General features: G+C 47.4%; 1 protein-coding gene across 3 annotated transcripts in view; it reads left to right on the forward strand.

Annotated features, from left to right (window-relative positions):
- Positions 1 to 15,390, forward strand: part of LOC139060350 (kelch-like protein 10) — a 47,743-nt gene that overhangs the window by 28,619 nt on the left and 3,734 nt on the right. For 2 of the 3 annotated variants that reach the window (XM_070539468.1, XM_070539470.1), the window contains exons 7-11: positions 1,911 to 2,146; positions 2,629 to 2,797; positions 6,462 to 6,616; positions 10,952 to 11,130; positions 14,072 to 14,191. In XM_070539468.1, coding sequence (XP_070395569.1) covers positions 1,911 to 2,146; positions 2,629 to 2,797; positions 6,462 to 6,616; positions 10,952 to 11,130; positions 14,072 to 14,191 — 859 coding nt within the window. The remainder of the gene's footprint in view (positions 1 to 1,910; positions 2,147 to 2,628; positions 2,798 to 6,461; positions 6,617 to 10,951; positions 11,131 to 14,071; positions 14,192 to 15,390) is intronic. The other variant, XM_070539474.1, reaches the window with a different exon arrangement.

The raw sequence follows: 15,390 nt of genomic DNA on the forward strand, positions 1-15,390 counted from the left end.
GCTTGCCAAAGCTGGCTGCGTGACGTCATGTTCTCTACTATCATTTTCCTTCCTCCCTGGCTAAAAGGGTGTCTCCACCCTAAAAAGTGGCGCTGCTATCGAGGCATCCTAGACATGCGTATGCTGTGATTTTAGTCATCAGAAATTTATGGCAAACGAATGATCGAAATTAATGAAACTTTGCTTTTTCTCGCACACATGCGTACACAGTATGAGTGCCACTTAATATGATGGTACCTACTACACGTGAAATCCGCGCATAAGTGGTTTGCACTAACGTCATCTCTAGGGCCATATTTGAGTACTAGTACAAGCACAGTGAGACGCTGCGCCTGAATTTGATGCACTCATTTTCACCTTATCGCCAGCAGTGCAGTAGAAGGTTGGAATGGGGTCTTAATTTGCTATACGTGAACTGCGTATCAATTGCAGGAAATTGTCTGTCGCTGTTGGTGAAACATTTAGGACTCGCCAAGTGCCGCCTCAGTGGCACGACCGTTCATTCCAAGGAGGTTAAAGAAGAATTGCTGGAGTGGAATGTATGTCCCGAAGGTGAAGAGAACTATAAATAAACGATGAAAATTATGAAGCGCTTTTCGCACACTTCCCACGAGTTAATCAACCTCCTTCGTTAGTCATGGCTTATTTTACCAGACAGATACTTATCTACCTGTATCTCAGTATCACTGGTATTAGAGTCAAACCAGAATATTCTTACATATTGTATTCAAAAGAACGTCATCAATATTTTGTAGAAATTACTATTTTCATTGGGAGCAACCAGCTTTTATTTTCTAATTAGCCTATAGCATCACCATAACCGAGCCAAATGACTTAATCTGTAAGCGGACATAACCCGGCAAGGCTCTATTTCAGGTGAAGGAGCATTGGCTCCACCTTTCCTGGTAAAAGCTGCGAGAGCTTCGACTCTAGCAGTTTTCCTTTCCTCCTTGGTTCAGTCCGCCGCGGCGCGCCGCTGCCTGCCTACTTCATTCCAGCATATATGTGCCCGTGCCGTGAGCAGCCGGTCGGGCGTTAGGTAGCATCGAAAGCTACTGCAGCTTTCTCACGTAGTGAGAAGGAAATAGCGCATGCGCTGTTATGGATGTTGGCGCATGCTGCGCCAGCAATGTTGTCGTGCTCTATTAGTGCTTATACACTGTAGAAGTATGCAGAAGCTCAGGACATTGCAATCTCGCAAGATCGCGTGCTACGACGGTCCTACTGTCTTACAATTACTGCGTAATGCGAACAGCAGCGTTGGCAGCACCATCGCGTCATATAGAATGCAATTAGAGCACACAACACTATTATTATGACTGAAGCTCATTTTCTGTTGTTAAGGCGCCGGCAGCAGTGTAATCATTAATTTATGTATCTCGTCGTTTACAACAGCTTGACAGTTTCTGGCGGTTTTGTTGTATATATAGGCTTTGTGTTTTGTTGCCGTGCAATATCCGGTGTTCCCATATTGCGTAAACTACAAAATGTACCTTAACGCAGTAAATCTTTCCAAGAACAGCATTGCTTCGCAAAATAGTCTGAACTTGTCCGCATACGTAGAAAGCTCATCGGAATGACGACGTATAACAGGCGTGGAAGCCAGTAACAACGCTCATACGGACGTCTTGTGACTTTTTGTCCAAGCACAACGTGGCGCTACACAGCAGAATCTGATTGGTCGCAGGAATAATAGCTGTGTACTGGCCGGCTGAACTCTGCGCCAGACGAAGGCGCTATTAACGGGGCTGATCTCGTCTACATCCTCGGTAACCCGGTACACGTAGACGGACAAGTTCATGCTCTCTTTCATTCGTCGTGTTACGTACTTTGTATCATTTCTCTGCTTTCCAAGACTTATGGACGGCAGGTCATTTTTAGCGGACACATGCGTAAACTTTTCCCCGCAGACGCTCACCCAGCCCTCCATGCCTTTCGGCGCGTTCGCCGACGATGAACCCTACATGGTGGTTGGATATGTTGGAAGCGTCGACCTTAACAGGCGGTTGTGGCTCAAACCTCGCTTGCCAAAGGACATTCTCTTCCTTTTTGGTGGCTGGACAACGGGCGCGATCAACGACATGCTGACCTACGACTGTCGTGCTGCCAAGTGGCGCGTGATGGACAACCAGAATGCTACGGCCAGGTAATGTGGCCCCCTCAACAAGCTAGATTGTTGCAAGTGGCTGTCAGCATGCAGAAAAAAAAGGGTAGATTTTTTCAATGAGTTGCTTCGCACAGTCTGAAAAGAGAGGCAGCGTGCCAGAAATGGTCACCACTAGCTCGGAAGTCCACGCGCACAAATATTTCGCAGGTACCAGCTTCCAAGTGCAAAATGATGGAAGCAGGTGATGCGGCTTCGTATTGTTGAGAAAGAGCGGCCTTGACTAAGCGCTTTGATATTCGCATTCTGTGATGTTATAGCTTTCATGCACCGCTAAAACTTATTTTCCTTATTTGCCGGGTGGGTAGTTTTGTGGTCACACCTTAGAAAATGCGTGCAAGTGCGCTGCAGCAGTACCTAGGGATAACGTCGATAAAGCTTCGAGGCCAGATGGCTAGATTATGCAAAGTTGCTGGGGTGTACATCACATTTTAAAAAAATGTTTTCGTCAACGTCCACCGCAGGGCGTGCCATGGCGTGGCCGTGGTCAACAAGTGCATCTACATCGTGGGTGGCAGCGACGGCCGCGTGTGCTACCGCACGGTCGACTGCTTCGACGTGGCTCAGGCCCGATGGAGCGCCAAGGCTAGCATGGCATACGAACGCGGCTACGTGAGCGTTGTAGCTCTCCAGGCAAGCACGGTTGACGAAGGGCAACCTCATTACTATTGCCGCAAAGCTAGCCAAACAATACGGTCGGCGCGAGCTTTTTGGGGAACTGTACACATTGCATGCAACAATTCCATACAGTGCTGTGGGAAGCAAAGAAAAAAGAGAGAGAACGAGAAAGTGGTACTTGGAATAATATTTTTTATACTGAGTGATTACTGTATGTACTGCCGTTTTCTGTTTTTCGAGTCTTGCACTTAAAATGCTGCTACGAATCTTACATTGACACTAACGAACCACGAAACCCCGCGCCCTCAGCTGCGTCACCCGGCGTAAAAGCCACGACGTTGTTAGATTAGATTATGGGGTTTAACGTGCCAAAACCACTTTCTGATTATTAGGCACGCCGTAGTGGGGGACTGCGGAAATTTGGACCACTTGGTGTTCTATAACGTGCACCTAAATCTAAGTACACGGGTGTTTTCGCATTTCGCCCCCATCGAAATGCGGCCGCCGTGGCCGGAATTCAATCCCGTGACCTCGTGCTTAGCAGCCCAACACCATAGCCACTAAGCAACCACGGCAGGTCCACGACGTTGTTACTTTGGACCTAGGATCGTCTAAGTCTTGAAACATGCCCTTACTGGCGCAAAAGGCATCCGGCACTAATTCTTCCTGGTCCTAAATTCATAATAAAAGCGGAAAAATACTTATTGAGATTGAGGTCAGGCAATCAGAGACAATCTCTCTAACGCTATCCACTGTTTACTATGTTAACCTGTTCAAGGTAATATATCCCCTTCAGTCACGAATTATGATTGACTTTCGATACATGTGTGAAACATAGGCGGTGCTCGAGACTCTACTAAAAGCAAATCAAGGTGGTAGAATGACTCATTGAGCATTTTATGATGAATCATTATAATTGCCGAGTAACTAAATATTTTGTATATTGTAAAGTCAGTCATGCTACGTTTCTTCATAAAAATGATTAAAGCCCCCGTTCGAATTACACGCACAAGTTATTCATTGGCCGAAAGCATTTCATGTAAGAAAAAAAATTAGTTTCAAGGTTGCTAACGACATGCACCACATCAAGCATCACGTAAAACATGGTAGTGCCTCCACCAAAGCGGTACTCTGTAACGACACATACCATTCAGAAGCAAAATGGAAGAAAATTAGGTTATCAGTATGCTCAATTTGCCCTAAGCTTAATGTTTGTGCTCTATTCCTTGCTACGTACCACTGCACAGAAATGGCGAAAGTAGGCCACGTCCACAAATGTGGATGCCGTGACGGAAGGGGATATTGGAAAGAATGCGGAGTGAGATTCAACGGGAAATATCTCAGCAATATACGGTTGAAATTGTCCAATGCTAAACAAGTGATCATCCTATGCTGGGTACCTGGCCACTGTGGCACAAAAGGCAATGGAGCTGCTGACGAGAAAGCTACTTCAGTAGCTTTTAGCGACACGGACACAAACATACCCATCTCAGCAACAGATCTTAAACCATACTTGCGTCACAAGCTGAAAGTCAACTGGCAGAAACAGTGGAATACTCAGATATCCAATAAACTGCGATTGATCAGACCCAAATTAGGACATTGGATAACGGAGGAAACATCACGGTATAGCGAAGTGCTCCTTTGCCGAAAAAGAATAGGGCGCACTTACGGCACTCACTCTTACCTCTTCACTGGGGGGTATCCTCCGACTTCTAGTAAGTGCGGAAAAAACCTCAAAGTCCTCCACGTTCTTATTCAATGCCCTGAACTAGAAGCAAGAGGAAAAATTATTCACTTCTGCATATCGTGAAAATTTATCTCCTCGCCCGACATTTTGTCGTAGCAATGAACCGCTTTCTAATCTGAAATTAGTCGTAGAGTTTTTAGCAGAAACACACACTCTGAAAATCATTTGGCCAGGTAATTTTTAGCACACGTATAACAGCCGTTGTACTCAAGGGCTTTCTTGAAGCTATAATGTCATTGTTATATTTTGTTGCATCATGTTGTTAACGAAACCCCGTTGCCATAGCCCACAGACAGGTTTTAGGCCCTTTTACAGCCATGTCATATCTACCATGAGGAATTCATTGTCCACGCCATTCACAATACATCGTTAACATGACCACTTGTCATGGCGCTCTATGGCCATACCTGACCCTTGCGCCATAAAACACCACACATCATCGAAGACATTGTCCTATTCAATAATGACGGGGATAAATTGGAACAAATGTCTGAGGACCTTAGCAGAGGTAGTGGAGAAGTTGGGTTAAAGATTAATATGGCAGAATACAAAGGCAATGTTGCTGGCAAGGAAACTGGAATTCCTGAATTGCAGTCAGCCTCTAGAATGTGTGCCAGAGTTCGTTTACCTTGGTCAATTGCTAAAAGGGACGGCAGGCATTACCAAATCATGACCAGGAGCTTACCACCATCCCCGCAAAGCAAATTGCAGGTGTAACGTCCAGAGACAAGAAGATGGCGGTGTGGATTACAGAACATACAGGGGAACCCGACATTCCAGTCGACACTGAAAGGAAAAATACGGAGCTTGGCCCGCCATGTAATGCGTGGGGCTGAGAGTTACATTATTAAACATTATTACATTATTATACAGTTACATCATTAGATATTATTACACTATTACATTATTAGTTTAATATTAGAGTTATACAATGGGTGCCAAGGTAGGCGCAGTCGAGGACGCCATAGACTAAGGAGGTGCGATGGAGGGAGGAAATTTGTAGGCGCATCTTGGAATAGGCTATAGCTCTAGAAAGCGGTAATTGGAAAGAGAGGCCTTTGTGCTGCGGTGGACATAAAGATCAGCTCATGATGATTACGTTGGTGAGGAAGATCGCACTGTGAAATTTCGCAAGCATACAATTGTGTGGCGGGACAGGGCGGTAAAATATCGAACAAGCTGCCACTAGAAGCAAAACTAGCAGGGGTTTTAGGGAACTCATTGCGAATGTTACACTGCTGTCGCATGAAAGAAAAGAAGGCTTCTTTCTTTTTAGTTTTGACAGCACCATTCCTTGGATGGACCAACGGAAGTACAACGCCCATATTTCTTTCCTCCTTTGAGCATCTGCACTTCCCTCTACGTACCAGCCTACTGTCCACTGCAGGGAGCCTTCATTGCAGGAAAAATTGCCTGAAGCTGGGCTAACTACGCATCAATTGAGCTATTACAGCGTAACTGCCCCAATGCCAATTGTCGCAAAAAATTTGGATAAAAATTAGTTCCAGTGATAATGTATTAGTTACAGAGAAGGCAGGAAACACGCAGTCCGATATTATATAGGCGAAATATGAAGGGATGCATCAAAAACGTGTCTTTCATACTGAAACTGTAAACAGCCTCCCCAGCTGCAGCTCGCCAGAAGTGACGTAGAACCCACACTGTGCCTTAAGTGAACCATCGGGGCTATTTTCTACTTCCCTCGCGTAGTGTATGCTACGTCACATCCGGCTTATTGTGTAGTTTCGCGACTCACCCTTAGGGGTGCCTGTCATCTGCTACAGGGCTTTTGATTATCGGTGTACTTGCTGGTCTTACGGCTTTCTAGCAATTCTTTAGCTTCATCAGCTATTATTATTTAGCATGTTGAGCTCGTGGGAGATTTCCCAGCTGTTGGCAGTCGTTTCACGGGCTGTCATGTCTTCCCAGGGTCACATTTACGCCATGGGAGGTTCCGACGGCCGGAACTGTACCGACACGGTGGAGCGGTACGACGTGGAGAGAAACCAGTGGTCCATGGTGGCCAGCATGAACGACGTCCGCGGTGACGCCAGCGCCGCCGTAGCTGGAGGACGTATCTACATGTGAGGTCGTTTTCGAATTCCCTTTCTTCACAATCACTTTGTGGGGAGTGAAGGCTCACTCATAGAATCACTGAATCGATTGATCAATTTATGACTCGGTGCAAGCTGTGTGACACTTGCCTATGCTATCGAACGGCTCTCGTTTCAAATTTCGTAATCGACTACACCAATGGACGACTGTTGTGATGATGATTGTTACATCTGCGTAGAGTGAAATCACTCAACCTAATTCGGTTTTCTATATAAAGTGCTACCTAGAATTTCGCCTATCTCTCCTTCAGTTTCTTGTCGTCATTCCTTCTCCGTTTCGCGCACAGCGTGCGAAAGTGCCACAGACGCTGATCATGTTGTTTTAAATTGTCATCTAGCGGTAAATGTGGGAGCAGTTAGCCTGCGCAAGGATTTGGGTTTCGAGGGTAGCCAGGGGAACATCAATAAATTCGGTGTGGGGGCTAAGCGATGGCTGGAAGGTTGCTGGGGTGTCGGTGCGTTGAAATTGAAGTGATATTCGGAATCAAATTCTCCTTGGTCCTCTGATTATTTTTATTTCTCAGCTTGTTTATTTTTTTATTTCTTAAGCCGTCATGTTATTAGCATGTACGTTTCCTCACTTCTAGAACTGACGTCCTATGCGGGTTATCATGTACTTGCGCGGCACACCGCTAGAGGTGCCTGCGTGCTATCTGCTAAGGAGGCTGTTAATTATCTCCGTGGCTGTTCTCTTTACGGCTTCGGGCAATTCTTCTTTACTACATTTACTTGGCATTTGGCTGAAAGGGACCAAGAAACGATTTTGACGATTGTGTACAAACGTACTGAGTCGTTAGGGTAGGTCCTTCTCATAAGTAGGTGACGCATTTAAGCGGTCTGAGAAAAGCGTATAATTTATTATAACATTTTAAGTATCTGCAGCGCTTCCGATTGCAGCGGCGCCACTCCCTCGAGTTTTCAGTCGTTCCATCCCAATGGGCGCATTTATTTATTTATTTAGAAAATACTGCAGGCCTTGTAGTGGCCCTTGCAGGAGGGGCAGAAGTACAGGAAAAAACAAAAAGGAAATACAAGGGTATGTGAGTAGCAAAACAGAAATAAGAATTAATTACATTGAAATGATTGCAGGAAAATAAAATATAACAATTTCAGAAACACTGCAACAAAACAAGATATAAAAGCAAACAATATTTTTCAGCTGTCGCATGTTCAGGTGTCAACGCATTCAATGCTTTCAGTGTTAATAAGAAGTGATATGGGCAAGTTATTCCATTCGGTTATTGGGCGAGGAAACAAGGAATATTTAAAGGTGTTGGTCCTGGCAAAATACGGAGTTAATGACTTGGCATGCCGGTGCCTTGTTAATCGCCCTGTTAGTGGTTGTATGTATTGCTGCGGATTAATAGATAGCTGATTATTCTGAAGCAGATAGAGGAACTTAATCCTTTGAATTTTCCTTCGCAATTTTAGTGTTTGTATATTATTCATTTTCATTAGCTTTGAGGGTGAGTCAGTTGGGCGGTATTTAGAAAATATAAAGCGTACAGCTTTTCGCTGAATTCTAATGCATCGATGTTACGTTTCGTGTACGTGTGATGAAGTGACTTGTCAATCAACACAGCTGTATTCCGCGATAATAGAACCATCTGTATAAGATTATGATAATGGATAACGCTGCTGCGCTTCAGCGTGCTACGCTGTTGCCGCGACAGATCCCTTGGTCATTGGCTTAGATACACCTGTGTGTTCGTGTAGGCGCGTTCTTGCCAGCTGTTACGTACAGGGTCTGGCCCCGTCCGTGAAAGGAATCCACATCGGTTGGCGGCAGAAAACAGACTGAGTTTATTTCCTACAAAAGACGCAGACGAGAGCCGCATGTGTTCAAGGGGGCAAACTCTCGGTCCCTTTCCGGTGGCCGAGATGCTGGGGGTGACGGAGAATTCTTGGAACTCGACTCAGGGCGGGGTCGCTTTCTGTTTCTTCCGCGCTGGTGCATCGTCCAGCCGAGGAGCGGTGGTGCGTCGCTTGTACACAACACAAGCTTTCGCTAGCACAGCTACAAAAAATGCGCCATCGCGCCGGACACAACCGAGTACATAGTGATGTAGGTTGTCTCAACATTATGCAGTAGCAATAAACAAACAAAGAAGCGGCCCAGGTAAGATGACTGCACAGTGTTCCAAAGGTGGGTCACCACGTCAACGCCACACATGCAGCACAGGACGTGACAGTGCAATAGTCGCATTTTCGCCATGACGTGGAAGCTTCAACCTACATCGACAAAAATATGCCAGTGTCGTCTGCTGTTTGCGATAGTTGCCGACTTCTAACAGCTTTGCTCTGCACACGGCCGAACGGTTGCCAGCTTTCAACAGACGTCGCATCCCCAAATCGGAGTGCGGATGCCGGCACATGTGAACCGCTCGAGCTAACTGATAAAAACAATAACTAATAAAAGAGCAAACGTAATAACAAAATCCTGGCACGGCGTGAAGTCTAGTTGGTCGCCAGCACACGAGGCTGACAACTCGCTGTTGCATGTTGCCAGTCGCTGGTTGCCTGTTTTGGACAACCAGAGGGCGCATGCGAACCGCACGGCACCATGCGGTTTCAGCGTAAATGCAATTTTGTGGCCTATCGCGACGACCGCCCGCTTTTCACGAACCGCCCGCGTGCGGTGCGGCTTGCGGCGATGGGCGGCTCGAGCGTTAAATGGCACGCCCGGTCGCGAAGCGTGCAGTTGCTACTTGTTCTCTCTCCGCTTTCTTCCTTCGTGCTCGCCAGATTGAGCCACGATCGTCAGATTCCCCCCCTCGCCTGCTTTCCCTCGCACGTATACAGCATACGACGAGCGGCGACGGTGTTATCGCCCTTGGACTTTATGCGGAACATCACGGCGACGCCGACGACGACAGCAGAAATGCGGCAGGAGTGCCTATATAACTGCTGTCGCAGTAAACATGACAGAAAGAAAATACATAACGACATTCTATCACGACACTCATGCACCTCCGGCACAGCAAGTGTTGTTTGCTTGTGTTACTATACGCTTGGGCTTGCTTTTGACGCGATCTGTGCGATGAGTGTTTGTCTCTCACTTTCTTTTCGCGAGCCCCATGGATCGCCCTTGCTACGTTGTGGTCTGTAAATATTGCGAACGCTAACATGTCAAGGTGCGGCGCAGTGCTCCTCTGCAAGGCCACATGCGAGCGGAATGGCTACGACGCATGGGGCTCTCAGTATCCGATCAACGCCAGCATCTAAGCGTTTGCGGCTGTCATGTCACGCCGGAGGTTTACTACTGCTATAGAGGTTAGCGTGTCGGACTGGGCGTGTTACGAAATGTGCGGAGGCGCAAACGTGAACGGCATGCACCGTCCCGTTCACATTCACCTGGTGCCAGAGAGTTCAACCAACAGAGCTAATGTAGCAGTAACTGAAGTCTACTACTACACTATAGCAGTAACCAAGTGTATTCTACGTTGCTGCTGTTGTACATATTCGACAGGAGCATAACCACGAACACATTGTCTTCTTAGATATTTAAAATGTTTGATAATTGTTTACACTGATACCAGTGCTGTGTCTGGCTGCTTAAGCTCTGTGCCATCAAGTGGCTGGGCCGTGCAGGCCGATAAGGCCGCTCACGTACGTCTACTGCGTCTACGCTAAAGCTCGTTCATCACGGCGGTAGTAGTACAGAGGGGATTTCACAAAACGCCCAGCTCGCCTGTGGTTATTGGAATGCGGGACACGCTCTACACTGCGACAGAACACTCGCAACGCACGCTGCTTGGATAGCTCTCGCTGGGGATCGACGGCCAGGCGGCTCGCGGAGAGGTTGGAGAGGCTTCGCGCGGTTGCTCCAGGACAACCGGAAGTAGACAAGACGTCGTCGCATCATGACGCAGAGCCAGTGAAGGCGGGGCCTAGCCCCGATCACTCGGCGAACGAGTTGAGAAAACGCATGGCTAGGGAGCAGGCTAACTTGTGATCGTGCGTAGCTATCTTAATATGAGACGCTTCACTTAAATTGTGGCGCGATGGTTTTACTGTAGCTGTACCGGGCCCGTGCTGGTGGGCGAGTTGTTTATACATGATTACAATGACGGCGCCAAATAAAACAACGGACTAAGTACCCTACACGTCTACGAAATTTGCCTGAACCGTTTTAGGGACCCTTTGATGGGGCGTGGTGTCCTTTCCTCACTCACCTTTAAAGGAGCAGTATCCTCAATATTCACGTATAGAAGAGATAGAGATCCGTAGGGGAGATTTCTAATCATTGTGTATGCTTAACTATGATGATGATGATTAATACCATTACCATACTCTCGCCTGCAGCGTGGGAGGCTTCACGGGTCGCGCTATTCTCGACACCATCGAGTGCTACGACCCATCGACCGATGTCTGGACGCGGGTGCAAACCCTGTCCTCACCCCGTCGTGGCCTCATGGTGGTCGCCGACAACGAGACGCTGTACATCATGGGTGGTTTCGACGGCACCGAGACTCGCTCAACCAGTATGCTTTTATTTGTTGTAAATCGTTACCGCGCTAAGCATGGCCTTCGTCATGTGTCAACGCAGCATCGAGATTATTGAAAATCTGCTCTGGGCAAAATGCACCCACCTTCGCCGTCATTCGGCATGGTGAGGCTACATTGAATGAGGCTCGTTGTTCTAATGTCGTTGCGTACCGCTAATTTTACTCCCATCGATGTAAATGTTTGGCGTACCGCTATTTTTTCATCACATTATTATCATTTAGAACAAGTTACCGTGAATTGGGACACATTTATATTTATTTAAGTTAAGACGAGCAACCGGGGCGGCAACATTTCCGGGTCTTTTCTGGCCAATCCGCACGTCTCCGGCATTTTTTCGCCGACCATAATAAAGGTCCTCTGAAGCACTTTTTGGAATATGTTTAATGAACCCGTCCAGTCGCCTATACTATGCTCTCATAAACAAACCGAGCCACAAATTACTCCCGCGGCATACTGCTGAGCGCACGCAATTGTCTCGAAAGAGTGTTTGCGTTTTCCTTTAGGGACGTAATCACCTCGTATTTTGGCCGCACATTCTGACTAATCAATAAACACGACGGCTATAGGCCGGGCTTGATTAAACGTTATGACTAAGTTTGATAGGCTTTATTATCGGGCAAGTCTCTCACCTTTAATATATGTGCTGCAGGACCTCTATAACGGGATACTGAAGCGTTTTGTCTTTTCTCCATTCAATTGGTATTTACAGAAGTAAGTATTGCGTGAAGACCCAGATGGCGTCACCACCCCTATTATCTATTTGAGTCATGTCTAGTTTAACGATCGTCCTCTTGCTGTTAAGAGTGTCAGTTTTGAACTCTCGCAAAAGCTGGATCTTCGAATACAGGTAAACCGATTAGGCCAAATTATATCGATAGATTATTCCTCTAGAAACCCGCCGTGGTTGCTCAGTGGCTATGGTGTTGGGCTGCTGAGCACGAGGTCGCGGGATCGAATCCCGGCCACGGCGGCCGCATTTCGATGGGGGCGAAATGCGAAAACACCCGTGTGCTTAGATTTAGGCGCACGTTAAAGAACCCCAGGTGGTCAAAATTTCCGGAGTCCTCCACTACGGCGTGCCTCATAATCAGAAAGTGGTTTTGGCACGTAAAACCCCAAATATTATTATTATTATTATTCCTCTAGAAGTCTATCATAGTTTTTTGTGTGCCGATATGCGACTTTGTTGCATAGAAAACAGCCACCGTTGGTCCCTTGCTGCTCCTCGGTTTGAATCGCCCGCTTCAAGTGACGCAATCCCCATATGACCTCACCCCTTTGCCACTTTAAAGGGCCGTTTATAGTCCGACGTAACGCCCGCGCGCGCGCGCGCACGCTACGTGACGTCGGCGAAAACGACCCCTCTATAGTCGGGCGCACCGGCGTAGCCAACGTAACCGGCGGCTTCCGACGTGCCCCGACGGGCCCGGCGCTTATATGGCTCCTGAGCCATTCGCGCGTCGGAGTCGGCGGAACTCTCGCAACACAATGCATTGCGCGCGAAGAAAAAGGCGCCAACTCCGCAGACGGCTTTTGCGGACGGCGCGCAACTTGGCGAACGTTCTGCGCATGCTCCGAAGATAGCAGCCGAAGGCGCGCGCGTTGAAGTATAGAGGGGATAGCATCTCGGCTGGCGCAGCGCAACCGACGTAGCGTGACTGATAGCGAACGACGCTCGCCCGCGCGCCGATAACGTCGGACTATAAACGTGCCTTAAGGGAATCAGCCAGCGCTGGCGTCACATGAGGTGTACCAGAGTCAAAAATAGATTGCGCCACTTCAATTTTCCTTTGTTGCTATTTCCTCGATTACGAAAGTTGTGGTCGCGCTACGAATGGTGAATTGCTTTTTAGAGAGGCCTAATTTTTCAATATAGCTGGATTTTGGTGTTCATTTAACTGTCCTATTAGGTGCACGAACCAATTTTGAGACCGGAACTGAATATATGTATGATAGGAGCCTGAATGTGCCTTTTTAATAAACTGTGCCATATCACAGACGAATCTCGGTACAACAGATAAGCGTCAGCTGATGATTTCAGTTGAGACTGCTGATTTAATTTGAAACGCGACGGAAACGAAGGTTAGGGCTCTCCTGCGGGTTCAGTTGTTGCGGTCGGCGGTGATGGAGGGGAGGTTGCGAGCAGTGACGATGGGGGAAAAGGGCTGCGCCCAGAGGAAGGAGGCGAGAGAAACGAGAGTTTCGTTCGGCCGTTGGCTGACGCCAGTAATACGTCAGAGTGAGGAGAGGACGCGTAGCGGCGACGATTGGTTGGCGCATGCGATCACGTAAAAGCCGCCTCAACCGCAAGGATCACGTTTCCCAAAGATTTTGCATCGGCCGGCATAACCATGAACAATCGATTACAGCTCAGCGGGCCAGCGTAGACGCCAGTGCGCATGCGCGGTACAACTTGCGCAGTGGTGCTTACGCTGGCTCGCTAAGCTGTAACTCTCTAATGTGACGAGGGGGGGCGACGCTCGCTCGACGCCGAAGCCTGCCCATGCCAGATCACATCGTCGACGCACGAACTGTCTAGTACAGCATGAAAGCCGGCAGGCGTCCGCCGCTTAACGCCAAAAATCGTCGGGAACTTGTTCCTTCTTGTTGGGCCTTATTAAAGTGGAGACACCTCGTGCGCTGAGGGAGGAGGAGGAGGGGTGGCATGGAGCATCGGCACTCCGGTCGGCCGCATCGGCGGAATAGATGCGAAAGTTATCTTGCCCCGGTTCCAGCAATGCAGGAGACCTGCATAATTTTTGTAATTCTGTTTATCGCAAAGGGCGTAAAGAAACTCGAGCTCTGCGCTGTACCGTCTTTCCGCTTTGTTGATTTATTCTTATTTTTCTCGACCCTGAAGCCGAGCCAAGCATTCTGACTCGTTCTTATTGGCACTTTTCATTCACCGTTTTTCAGTGAAGAAGTTCGACGTGAGGACAGCGAGGTTCTCACAGTTACCCGGCATGCTAGAGGCCATGAGCAACTTCGCCGCCGTCATGCTTGAAGGTTGCATCTACACCATAGGGGGCGTCACACGTAAGACCGGCCAACGGGTCTGTTGAGATCGCGCGCAGTGTTGCCAACCAGTGTGTGTGAATATCCTAATATGCCCCCTACAAAAATTCACAGGTGTCCCCGTTTGAGCCCGTGGGATCGTCTCTATGTACGATACAAAAAGCAGCAGTAATGTCATTGATTTATTTGTCGTGCCACGCTGAAAAGCATGGCTAGGGAGTTCTCTTGAATTCAGGAGTGTTACGCGCCATAAACCAAGATCTTATTATGAGGCAGACCGTAGTGAGAAACTTCGGACTCGTTTTGCCCACATGGTGCCCCATAAGGTGTACCTAAAATTGGTAAACCAGCGTTTTTGCGGGCGCCATGGCCGGAATTCAAACCGCCACTTGAAGCTCCTCAGCTCAACGCCACATTGCCACTAAACAATTTCGGGGCATTTATTTATTTATTTATTTACTTATTTATTTATTTATTTACTTATTACAGTTACCCTCTATGTAAAATTAAATTAGAGAGTGGAAAGGTTATTATGAATTAGGGAGTAAAATCATTTTGCATTTGCTGCTTGTTGAATATTCGATTTGAGAGAAAAAAAAGTTCGATAATGAACAGGAATCTACAAATACAACATAAAATATATAACGATGATTATTTCCTTACTATTCATGGCTAGGTATGACATCCAAGACTGCATGGTCGTCTAGAATAGGTGCAACTGATGCGTGGAGGCGATTGCATTCGTTTGACGGGCATGATTTCTAGGAGTTAGAAAAGAAATTAGTCTGACAATGATGGAACACCGACTTGATAACTGCGTTCGAGTCTGCGGAAAATGTATTGCGGGGAAGGATTGGCTGCTTGCATAAATCAGGCGGCTAGTATACTTGATGAAAAAGTCGGTAACGAGATTATTTGCGGCGGTATTCTAAAGATGTCATGGGCAGCTGCGGTGTAAAGATGTAGGAATGTGCACCGTGGAGCATGACGCGAGGCCATACACACGCTGTGATGGGTTGACGGAAATACATTGAAGAAGTTTAACATGTGATAGCTAAATAATGGCATTTCTAGAATATAGCACCGATCTCGCTTGTCGAGAATTATCTTCTGCTTTCGCCACAGTTGGATTTTTCGCATTAAGATGCACTATGCAGAGAAGCCTGCACTTACTGCCATTTTAAGGCGTCGCTCATTTATAAGGCGCGTGTTAGCCATGG

This window comes from Dermacentor albipictus, chromosome 1 (assembly GCF_038994185.2).
Source record: "Dermacentor albipictus isolate Rhodes 1998 colony chromosome 1, USDA_Dalb.pri_finalv2, whole genome shotgun sequence".
Taxonomy (NCBI): domain Eukaryota; kingdom Metazoa; phylum Arthropoda; class Arachnida; order Ixodida; family Ixodidae; genus Dermacentor; species Dermacentor albipictus.